General features: G+C 39.8%; 1 protein-coding gene across 2 annotated transcripts in view; it reads right to left on the reverse strand.

The window, feature by feature from the left end:
• Positions 1–750: 750 nt before the first annotated feature.
• The window catches only part of NAE1 (NEDD8 activating enzyme E1 subunit 1), a 29,304-nt gene continuing 17,975 nt past the window's right edge, over positions 751–12,079 (reverse strand). Inside the window, exons 14-20 of one of the 2 annotated variants that reach the window (XM_006863590.1) lie at positions 9,585–9,660; positions 9,260–9,299; positions 6,757–6,843; positions 6,335–6,427; positions 5,012–5,126; positions 4,877–4,926; positions 751–967 (exon numbers count right to left, since the gene is read on the reverse strand). In XM_006863590.1, coding sequence (XP_006863652.1) covers positions 858–967; positions 4,877–4,926; positions 5,012–5,126; positions 6,335–6,427; positions 6,757–6,843; positions 9,260–9,299; positions 9,585–9,660 — 571 coding nt within the window. In that variant the 3' untranslated portion in view covers positions 751–857. The remainder of the gene's footprint in view (positions 968–4,876; positions 4,927–5,011; positions 5,127–6,334; positions 6,428–6,756; positions 6,844–9,259; positions 9,300–9,584; positions 9,661–12,079) is intronic. The other variant, XM_006863591.1, reaches the window with a different exon arrangement.

Below are 12,079 nucleotides of genomic sequence, written 5' to 3' on the forward strand. Positions count from 1 at the left end.
TTTTTCTAATTCCATTTTAAGGCTGGCTGGGGGGGGGGGGGGTTGGTGTTGGTGTTGTTTTACTTTGATATACTGGTGAATTCTATTACTCCGATGTAATTGCTCTTTAAAATGAAAGGTTTTATGTAATATGGATCGTTGCTTGTTAAGTGCTGTTGAGTCGCTTTCCGACTCCAAGCGACCCTGTATCGGATTTCCAGGGGCGGCTGGTGAGTTTGAACCTCTGACTACACCAGGGCTCCATATGGATAGGTGGTGTTGTTAGGTGCTGTCAAGTCGGTTCAACTCAAAACAACCCTAAATAGGGTTTCCCAGAAGTGGCTGGTAAATTTTAATTGCCAACCTTGCAGTTCATACAGACCTTGCTTATCCTACAGTGCCATGCCAGATAGACCCCATAAAATTTCAAAAAGTAGGTCTTAAAAATAACACTACATGCAGTGGGGCTGTCTTATACTCTGATAGGTACACTTCCTGAATATTCATCTTTAAAAAATTCTGCTTTGTTTTAACAACTAATGATCATCCTAACACGCCCATAGCTAAAATGTGTACATGGTTTAAATTCATTATTTAATATTTTACAAAACAAAATATTTAAGCTATTTTCTAATGAAACTCAAGAGATTTCCATCAGTAACTTTGAAAGAGCAAGTCCGTATTAATGAATTCAATTAGAAACGGATAGTTTTTATTTTCCAAGAAAATGACTGCTTCTCTTTCCTGTCTTTCTCAAAAAGCAAAACTGCATTATAACAAATGAGAAAAGTGTTTATTAAGAAAACAATTTAGCAGAATTTTACAGTCTAGAGCACAGCCTGAAGGCAATTACAGTTTCAATCATCAACACTCTACTTCTACAACTGGAAAGTTGCTGACGTTTGTGACATACCACTATAAATGTAACTGTTATTAAAAATTACAAATTGTTTGGTGATTATCTTGATAGCCTCTTGAGCAGCAGCACCTACAAGGAAAAAGGAGAAGAGCAAATCTTTGAAAAGAGTAAATTTTCCAGCATTACACACAGACTCAGTCTTGTCAAGAAAACCTTTTCCTTTCCAAAAGGAAAGGTGTTAAAAATAGCAATCCCAAACAGCCCTGGCTTACTGAGACATATTAACATTAAAGGACTATGGGGAAATGAGGTGTTATCACTTAAGGGTTACTAAGTTTCTATTTTTTGTTGTTACTAAGTGCTGTTGACTTGCTACTGATTCACAGAGACACGGTATAAGGTTTCTGAAGCTGTAAATCTGTGGGAGCAGCAAGTCTCATCTTTCTCCTGGAACAGCTGGTAGTTTTGAGCTGCTGACCCTGACATTAGCAGCCTTATTTGTAACCACTAGAAGCTAAAATGGCAAATATTTTGTTACATATATTTTACCATGATTTTTATTTTTTAAAGTAAGAACTACAAGTTTTATAAGTACAGTGTTAAATGAATATAAAGGTTTTGTTCTATACACTCAGACAATGGAATATTATGCCACAGTTAAAAAGAATTAAGTGTTTCCAGTTATGATGAGTGCCAAAGACTGGCAAGATAGATTAAATAACAAAGCAAAGTACAAACAGTAGTATGTATGCTTTGATTGCACTTTTTTCTCAAAAGATCCTCTTCTATAACAATTGACCTCCTTGTGCATATTTTACTTTTATAATAAAAGAGGGATAATGGCACTTTACAGAGTCCTGGTAGTGCAGTGGTTAAGCACTCAGTAGTTAACCAAAGGGTTGGCAGTTCAAACCTATCCAGCAGCTCTGCGGGAAAAAGACGTGGCAATCTCTTCCTGTACAGATTATAGTCTATGGAGCAGTTCTAGTCAATATGCGTCAAAATTGACTTGATGGCACCAAACATGTCATAAAACGTGTTCTAAAAACATCTGCATTATGAAAGAATTTGTATTAAATACTGACAGTCTGCTGTAACTACTCAAAACAAAAAATAAAAGATATCTATCAATAGAAAAAAGTTCATCTTTTATACCTGAAGCTTCATCTTTCACAAATATTAACTGATTCAATAAATATCTGGTTCCAGACACTAGTTCTAGTACCTTACAGTAGGGAATAAAATCCTTGCCCCCATGAATCTTACTTTTTAGAAGTGAGAGACAGATCATTTACACATAAGTAAATGTACAATATGTCAAATGACAGTAAGTAGGTAAGGGGGAGGGAAAAGTACAAGAGGTACTCAGTTTTAATATAATAGGAGGTGAGAGGTGACTTCCCAGTAAAGACAGTATGCAATCAAAGACCTGGAGGAAGTGAGGAGCAATAATGGTGTGTGTAGAGTCTGGAAGGCAGGACTACTGCCTAGACAGTCTCAGAAAACAGGATTATTTTCAAACCTTGAGAGCTAATGTACACTGTTCCGCTGCGTTTTGGACTTATTTGTTGCCCGTTATTCCTTCTTTTTCTCTAATTTCTTCCATTTGTAATGCAATTGTCTACTGTGTGCCTTTTCCACGATTATATTTTGGAAGCAGCTAACTTGTATCCTAGATTTACAAATTAAGATGAATTTTGTCATAGGATGGACATGTTGTAAGGATAGGAATTTTGGGGTGACAAAGGGTGGGATGTCATGGATTGAACTGTGTCCCCAAAATATATGTCATATGGCTGGCTGCTAGTCTCAGTATTATATAATTATCTGTTGTTGTTATCCTGTATGCTGTAAATCCTAACTTCGCTGATGTTAATGAGGTAGTCAAATAATGAGGGAAGGTGTAATCTACAGGATTAGGCTATATTTTGAGGCAATCTCTTTTGAGATATATTGTTGCTGTTATTGTTAAGTGTTGTTGAGTCAATTCAGACCCATAGCGACCCTGTACAGGGTTTCCAAGGAGCAGCTGGTGAGCTTGCAGTTCAAACAGCTTTGCAGTCTGGGGCATTAACCCACAGCGCCACACCAGGACTCCAAAAAAGATATTAAACACATGAGCAGAGGTCAGAGGGACCTACAACCTCCAAGAAAGGAGAGCCAGGAGTGGAGTGCATCCATTGGACCCGGGGTCCCTGCACTGGGAACCTCCTAGACCCAGGCAACACAGAAAGAGAAAGCTTTTCCCTAGAGCTGGTGCCCTGAACTCAACTTCCAGCCTCCTAAGTAGTAAGAGAATATACTTGTGTTTGTAAAAGCCTGTGGGATTTCTAGAAGGCCTAGAGAACCAAGACAATGACATTTGAGCAAAGACCAAGAGGAAAGGTGTGTGCATAATGATCACGTTGTTGTTAAGTGCTGTCAAGTCTCTTCCTACTCCCAGCAACCCTGTAAAGAGTTTCCAAGAAGTGGCTGGTGGTCTGAACCACCAACCTTGTGATTATGTGATTAACAGTCCAGTACTGAGCATACAGCACCACACCAGTACTCCATAATGATTAAAGGACATATAAAACCAAAATATTTTAATCTAACTTTTTCTTTGCTATAAGCAAGTAAGGAGCTCTGGGAGCGTAGTGGTTACGAATCAGGTTGCGAACTGCAAGGTCAGCAGTTCAAAACTACCAGCTGTTCCGAGGGAGAAAGATGAGGCGTTCTGCTCCTGTAAAGATTTACAGCCTCGGAAACCCTGTATAGGGTCGCTATGAGTAGGAACCGACTCCACGGCACACAGCCACCATAAACAAGTACAAAGGATTATTGATGACATAGTGATTAAGCATTCAGCTGTTAACAGAGTCCCAAACCCTGTGCCACTGAGTTGATTCTGACTCATAATAACCTGGGGAGACATAGTTGAACTCCACAGGGTTTCCAAGGCTGTACTCTCCATGGAAGCCGATTGCCACATCTCTCTCCCATGGAGCGGCTGGAGCGGCTAGTGGTTTGTAGTTAGCAGCCCAGCACTTTATCCACGGAGACACCAGGGCTCCTTTCCCCGTAAAGACTATAGCCGTGGAAACTCTAGAGCAGTTTTAGCCTGTCCTGTAGCATTGCTATGAGTCATTGACAATTGGTTTTAGTTTGGACAGGCATGCAACCTCTCCAATTGTGTTTGATATTCTTAATATCTGAAAAGAGCCTTAACAAATAATAATTTGCTTTTTATTATGACTGGAAAGTTATTTCGCTCTTTGGGCATAAGAGACTTGGTTTTAGATTAAAATAAATGATCTAGAATCAGGTTTTAATTAGAGGTTGTTTAAAATCAAGTTTTTCTAAGTCTATGATCATTCATTTATATTTTGAGCACTCTGAATACTAATCAAACTGGGTCTGCTTTCAAAACATTACTAATCACAAAGGAAAACACTGTCAGCATATAACTCAGACTAAAAAAGGTCAAAGACAGAAGGGTGTTTTTAGGGGGGTGAGGGGGAGGGGAAGTGGAGTGAAGGTAGGAGATAAAGGGAGTTTATAAACAAGATAGTTGGGTCTTGAAAAACGGATGGATTTTGAACATGTAAGAAATAAGATTTAAGGCAAATGGGCCCCAAGGAGCAAAAATATAAAAGTAGGACATCAAAAGGTATGTCTCTGGGGAACATAAATAATATTGCAAAGCCGAGGCTGGAAAAATTGGACAGAACCAGAATATAAGAGATTCTGTAATATCACGTTAAGTTTCCTGGGTCAGCATGTGGGATATGTGTACAGGCAGGTCAGCGGGTTAGTTAAGTGAAGGATACAGCCAGAGTTATGCTTTGGAAAGATCAGTGATACTTCCTGTAAAATGGACTGGAGTGGAAGAGACGGGAGGCAGGGAGACCAATAGAGAAGTTACTGAAACAATCTAAGCTTTACATCGTGTTTTTCTGACATCCCTAACTAAAATAGCTAAGAAAACAAAAATGGATATGGAAGTAGTAACTGTGCTATATAAAAGCAGGTGACAGTCTTTTCATTGATGGAACTCACCTCCTAAGAAAGCAGCAATGGTGTGTGGTTCAGCAGCTCCATATCGGCAACTACAAGGAAGGATTGAAACGTGAATTTAGATCAGTCCTACAACAGAAAGAGAGTTTTCTCTTACATGTCCTAAAAAGTACTCACAATTCATGGACATAGTCATCTTTCACCATTACAGATAAGCCATATTCCTGAAGGAAGCCGGTGAGACAAGACTTCAACTTTCCTATATCTTCTTCAACTTGATAGTTAGATACCCCTTCGAAAAAAAACAAAACATAAAAAATATATACCTGTAACCAACAAAGGGACGCACGAAAACACTATAAACATTTTGGATGCTTAAGTCAATCAAGTCTCCAGAATGACTATAGTCCCAGGTACCATGCAACAAAACCCCTGACACTCTCCCACACACATACTGACAGAGCCTAATTGTGTCCAGTAAATACACAAAACGATGAGAAATAATATACTGCTGTTTTAAATCACTAAGTTTCAGGGAGGGGTGTTACATAACAAGGAAATATTCTAGCCAAGTTGTTAAGTGCCGTTGAGTCATTTCTGACTCATAGCAACCCTATATAGCGTTTCCAAGGAGCAGCTAGTGGGTTTGAAGCACTGACTTTGCAGTTAGCAATCCAGTGCTTATACTACAGTGCCACACCAGGACTCCATATTTGGTGTTTATTTTATTTCTTTGCTTCTTCTGATAAGCTTGCTCATTAAGCTCTGAAGGCATGTACTACATTACTTGGGGCAACAGGTTTTATGATCTGCATAGAATGTACTACTGTGTAGTAATCCAGCACAATTCACATTATCATCAACAATAAAAATATTCTGGGAAATTTAGATTTCTGAGGTTATGCCAGTCCCCAATGCCTACATTTGCACATAACAAGAAAGAGTTACAGAGCAATGAAATCCCTCCACGTCTGAGTTCTGAGTTCATACTTCTGTGGCTCTCTCTCCTAGTCCATTTAATTCAACTTAGTGGGAGTCTCAGAAGTAAAGTACAGAAACTGATAGGGGAAAAAGAAAGCTTTCTTCTCTAAACATTTAACTAAATTCCCCTGAAGTAATTTAAAATCAAGTAATATTTGCCAATATTTATACTTAAAAAGCCAATGGTTAGAAGAGGTGGGAGAACATAATCACTGCTACTGAACTGGACATGTAGAAACAGGTGAACTGGTATATGTTTTAGTATGTTTATTCTCAAGAACAAAATGATTTTTCTAAAAAAGAACAAAAACAAAAGGCAGATAAACATTTAAATGTTTTAAAAAGGAAACAAAAATAAAAACAGTTCCTCTTTGGACTGAATTAGGTGTAAACAGTTTAAAATGTATAATTCAACTTGTACCATTATAAATACCCTGAGAGTACTCTACAATTCAGTTCAATTTAAGAGGCCGTTTTAAGACTGTATTAGATTTTGTAATTTATTTGCTATTTACTTACCTGGATATCTACCATGTTGTTTATGAAATCTATCAACAGCCCGTAACATTAAGTACAATACTATCTCACTATCTGGATTGTCCATACTGGAAACTGAAAAAGAAAAAAAAAATTCCAGTATAATTTGGACAATTTACAAGATATAAACAATTAAGGGTTGAATTTACTACTTAAGTTTCAGAATATAATATAATTTAACCACAAAATTTAAACATTTTATGCTGATAAAATATAACAGTAAAATAAAGGGTAGCTACATTAAAATGAAACTCAGGGGTCTTATGGGCTATTAACTATACTCACAGTCTCTACTAAAAGTAGTGATATACTGACTTTAAGTCTACATATCATACTACTGTGTGACCTAAATAGGATTTCTGTGTAAAATGAATGACTGCGCATCAGAAGGTTCCTATACTTACTAATTTCATCCTTGTTAATTGTATCCAAACCATATTCTTCAGCTAAGGAGCGACATCTTACCACTCGAAGAAATGCAGAATTACTACCTGAAACAGGATAAACATTATGGAAGTAAATGGCTGTCAACACATGAATATTCTGAATCACAAGTCCCTTTAAATATAAAAATTCTGTACATACTCTTCACAAACATGGACATGTGATGAAACACATCGATTTGCATCTAACGGGTTAGCAGAAAAAGCACCAGAACATATCATCTTAAATTCATAATCTTAACACTACAACCAATTCAGAACTGGTTAAGTAGGTAATAGCACCTGTCTGAGCCTCAGTTTTCTCATTTGCAAAATGAGGATAATACCATTTGCCTTTGAGAGTTGTTCCCAAATGTGACAACTGTAACCAGAACAATGCCTGACATAAATCAAGAAGTAGAAGCTTTCATTATCATCTATGGATAAGTAGTCTGGTGTGGCACTGTAGGTTAGTACGTTGGACTGCAAAGTCGGTTTGAACCACAAGGTCAGGAGCTCAAGCTCACCAGTTGCTCCTTGGAAACCCTATGCAGGGTAGCTATGTGTCAGAACTGACTCGACGACACTTAGCAACAACAGTTATAAACTAGAATGCGTTTTATAGTGTGCTCTTGGTGTATATAAAAATCCAAAACAAAACCAACTATCGATTACAGAAATTTTCAAACACACTCCAAAGAAAAGAGAACAGAATAACAACCCTTATATTCCTAATGGTGGTGGTGGATGTATGCTGTGAAGTTGGTCTGACTCACAGCGATCCTGGATAGAGTTTCCAAGGCTGTAAATCTTTATGGGAGCAGAGAGCAGAAAAGTGGCTGGCAGATTTGAACTGCTGACCTTGCGGTTAGTAGCCCAATTTGTAACCCACAACAGAATACACCCAATATCATATACCTAATATCCAGCTTTTAATCAGGAATCATATAGTCCTGGTGTGGCGCTGTGGGTTAATGCACTAGACTGCAAAGCCATTTGAACTACAAGGCTGGTGGTTCAAGCTCACCAGCTGCTCCATGGAAACCCTATACAGGGTTGCTATGGGTCAGAACCAACTTGACGGCACTTAACAACAACAACGTGTAATCTAGTAGAGCACACACTAATGCACAAACAAGGTGCAAGATGAGTAGTGCAACAGAACAAGCACTGTAGAAGAGCCATGAAATGAGAAAGTCAGATCAATCCACTTCCAGGGTAAGGACCATACAAAATAGAGAGTTCTACAGAAACCAGGGGGAGGATCCACAGAAAATATCTTCAACAGTCATGTAAAAGAAATTTGCTATCATTTTAAAACTGACTATTAAATGAAAGAAAATGTTATCAAGAAGACCTTAGGAACGCTTCTGTGAAGAGTGATAGAAAAATGGAGAAGCTAATAATGGTGATGGTTGCCCAAGATGATGAGGCTGTGTCACTGAATTGTATAAAGAACACCGGAATGGCCAATGTTTGGTTACACACATATTTACCACAATTAAAAAAAAAAACAAAAAACACAACACCTGAAGCCTAGCAGCCCGGAAACTAGACAGCAAATTCTTAATTCCAGTGAAGTAATTTGGCACAGATTAAAATGAACATTTAAACCAATACAATCTATGACAATATGACTCTAGGTTATACCTAAAATCTTCAGATAAAATATTCCCAAATAACCTAAAATCAATAAGCTAAGAGTAATAAAATTTGTATTAATGACAATTCCGTTTCCAATTAATTGACCCTAAGGAGCTCTGGTGGTATAGTGGTTACGAGTTGTGCTGTTAACCTCGAGGTCAGCAGTTTGAAATTACCAGCCATTCTGGAGGACAAAGATGAGGCTTTCTGCTCCTGTAAAGACTTACAGCCTCGGGGTCACTATGAGTCAGAATGATTCCACAGCACAAAACCACCACCATCTCTGACCTACTCATAAAATACCCTCCCCATTCATCATGTTATTGTTGTTAAGTGCCATCAAGTCAGTTCTGATCCATAGCGACCCTGTAAGGGGTTTCCAAGGAGCAGATGGTAAGCCTGAACTGCTGACTTTGTGGTTCAAACTGACTTTGCAGTCCAGTGCATTAACCCACAGTGCCACACCAGGGCACCTCCATTTATCATAGTAAATTAAAAAAAAAAATTGCTTTCCCAGTAACTGAGTGTGTGGTAACTTTGTAGACTAAGCACTGGACTATGAACCACAAAGTCAATAGTTCAAGTCCACTGGCCACTCCACAGAAGAAAGATGAGACTTTCTGCTCCTGCAAAGATGTATAGCCTCAAAAACTCTATACAGGGTCGCTGTGTCAGATGCTACTCGACAGAAACTAATCAATCACCACTCAGTAATTAACTATATCCACACCACTGAGACCATGGAAAATTTATAATTTTAACCACTTAAAAATTACTGGAAACATTCCCTTTAGCACATTTTTATCAAGCAAAATAAGGAAATTAATATAAGGGGACTTACAGAGTAATTTTAATTCTTTCTCTGAGATGGCCTCTGGCGCCTGTAAAGAGAGAAATGCAGGTTTTCCTCCAGTCTAAGAAATGATGAACAAAGGGTGCAGCACACAGCCAGCTCACGGTGAGATGGGAATTTCTCTCCAAGAGTTGGAAGAGCACTTTAAAAAGATCTTGTTTCCTAAGAACAGGCTTTTCTCCTTAGCCAGATGAGGGGCACTGCCTCTAAAGAAGCACTGAGCAGTGCCCCTCCCTCCTTTGCCCTCTCCCCGCCAGGCCGGTAGTACTGCAGGCCTGTATGGAGCGGTCCCACAAAGGCCCTCAAAGCTTACCTGGCCCACAGACTGCAGCAATTTAGCAACATGATTACCCACAGCAGCAGCATCTTTCTTTGCTTTTTCACGATAACTAGAAACAAACAACAACAAAGCGATTATTAACAAATTTTAAAATAACAAACGCAAATTGCCACCATGAAGCAAAGATTTCTTTCCTTTACATGAAAAATACTGGCCTGGAAACATCTGAAATGTGAAGAAGCCGGGGAAATGCTACCAGCAGCTCCAGTTAGTGGTAGGAGTTTGTCCAGAGTTGGTGATGGACACCCTGGGTAAATGCTTAATTAATAGCATCCAACTTACAAACTGGCATTCTATAAACAGAGGACCTGTAGAAATGTGCTCATGAAGAGCACGGTGTGTCTCCTTTAAATTAAGTCAAAGTCCCAGTGTTTACCTACAAATCCATCTGCAACTTTTAAGACTGTTTACATGTTCACCCGCTGAAGGTGGAGCAGTGTTTTCACGGACAACCAACTTTGAGGGCCATGCTTCTTTCTATCCTCAACTGCTCTTTTTCAAGTATTAGGTGATTGAACTCTTAGGCTAGGACAACAAACAAAAATTTGGTAGACACTGACTGAGATGACACATGCCACCTATCTGAGGAACAGAGATCTTCTCTATGTGGTATTATCTGGCCCCGGCCCTAGAGGGGACAAAGCCAGCAACCCTGGATTCATTAGCACCATGCCTGAACTACACAGGTCATATCTATGGAGACCCATTCCTAGGGCAGTCTATCTGGATTCAGACTAATGATGCCTAGACAGGTGCCTACAGTCAAGCTTCTTTAAGTTATGAAGCAGTCATGAAAAAACAAAAACAAAAAACCATCAAATCTTTGGAATACCTAAAATGGGGCTACAATGTGCCCAGTGAAGGAGGCTTCCTATGGACCCCCTGTATTACATAAGACCATAGGTGGAATCCTGAACCCCATCCATAATCTTCTGAGGTGGGAAATTTTCACTTGAAAGGACAAGCAGACCAGCCTGGAGCAGCTACAACAAAAGATACTTCTTGAAAGAAAGACCAACAGGAAAAATACAAAATAACAGCAATCCAGGTGACTACTAAGGAGCTCTGGTAGCATAGTGGTTACAAATCGGGCTGCGAACCACAAGGTCAGCAGTTTGAAACTACCAGCTGCTCCACGGGAGAAGGATGAGGCATTCTGCTCCCTGTACAGGGCCACTATTAGTTGGAACCAACTCCACGGCACACAGTACCACCACCACCAGCTGACTACTACACGAACAAGCAAGAAGCTCGTCCAGGAGATACCAAGGCAAGCAATAAGGTCCCCTCAGGGCAAACCCCCTTCCAAGACTAAGTCTCAGTGGGAATACACGAGCAGACATATGCTCTGACTGGTGGCCACGCTGGTCACCAATAAGGGGAAGTGAGGGAAAAATAGCAATGAAGCTGCGAGCTAAGCCCTGTGAACCTGGGTGGAGACCTGGTTGGCCAGCAGTTTGGCAAGACCTGAGGACTCCTGGGCCTGGAGTCAGTGACATAGCCACAGAGGACTAAAACGGAGAATGAAGCATCCAGCTGATAAGAAGAAAGGGCATATGAACAAGAACACCCACACTTGCAGATAATACCCACTTGACCTGGCTTCAATGGCTGGATGATCAGAGCTTAACTAGAAGAAAGAAGAGGAAAAAAATAGTAATCTGATACCATTTGATAAACTCGACCTACACCTATGGATGCAGTAGCTCAAAAGAGGGAACAAATCTTTACAGCAAGGATCATTCCCACCCCCTCAATATACAGGGTAGACAGGGATGGGCAACTTGGGTATTAGCTAGCCAAAATGGAGGGGCTACAAAGGTAAGTGACTGGTTTACAAGCTTTCAAGAGGGAGCCTAGATCCAGGAAGGTAGAATCTCCACTGAATAACATCCAATCCTATCTAGGCGAGGCTAATGAAAGGAAATGTGGATAGGTCTCATGTGGCACAATAGTGAATAATTGTTATCAGGACTGACTGTGAGGGTTGGAAATGTTATGGTAGATGTTTTGTAGCAAAAGGATGGAAGTGGTTGACTTTGCAGTCCAGAAGCAGAGGTCCCTGGGACCAACAAGGGAGAAGAGCGGGGTAGGAGGATCCTACCCAGAGAAAGAGTGACGCCAGAGATGGAGGCAGAGACAATGACGTGGAGAGATGGAGCGGCTGGGAAATCTAGACCCAGAGAGGGAGAGGGGCTGTGTGCTGAAGATCAGGGGGCATATTTGTGGGGTGTACCCTTTGGTTGGTTGATGATGCATAGAGGGGATTGTAACCATGGCAATGTAACGATATACGATAGGATGAATGTAAAGCTAATGTTCTCCCATATAAGCTATCACATAATTCTTAATAAAACAGTTTAGAAAAAAACAACACAAAAAACCATCAAATCTAATTCCAGAGTTTTAAGTTACAGGTAAGACAGTATATCATGTGGCTAAAGAGCATGGCCTCTGGAAGTGGATTT

The sequence above is a fragment of the Chrysochloris asiatica genome, unplaced genomic scaffold (genome assembly GCF_000296735.1).
Source record: "Chrysochloris asiatica unplaced genomic scaffold, ChrAsi1.0 scaffold00055, whole genome shotgun sequence".
Lineage (NCBI taxonomy): Eukaryota > Metazoa > Chordata > Mammalia > Afrosoricida > Chrysochloridae > Chrysochloris > Chrysochloris asiatica.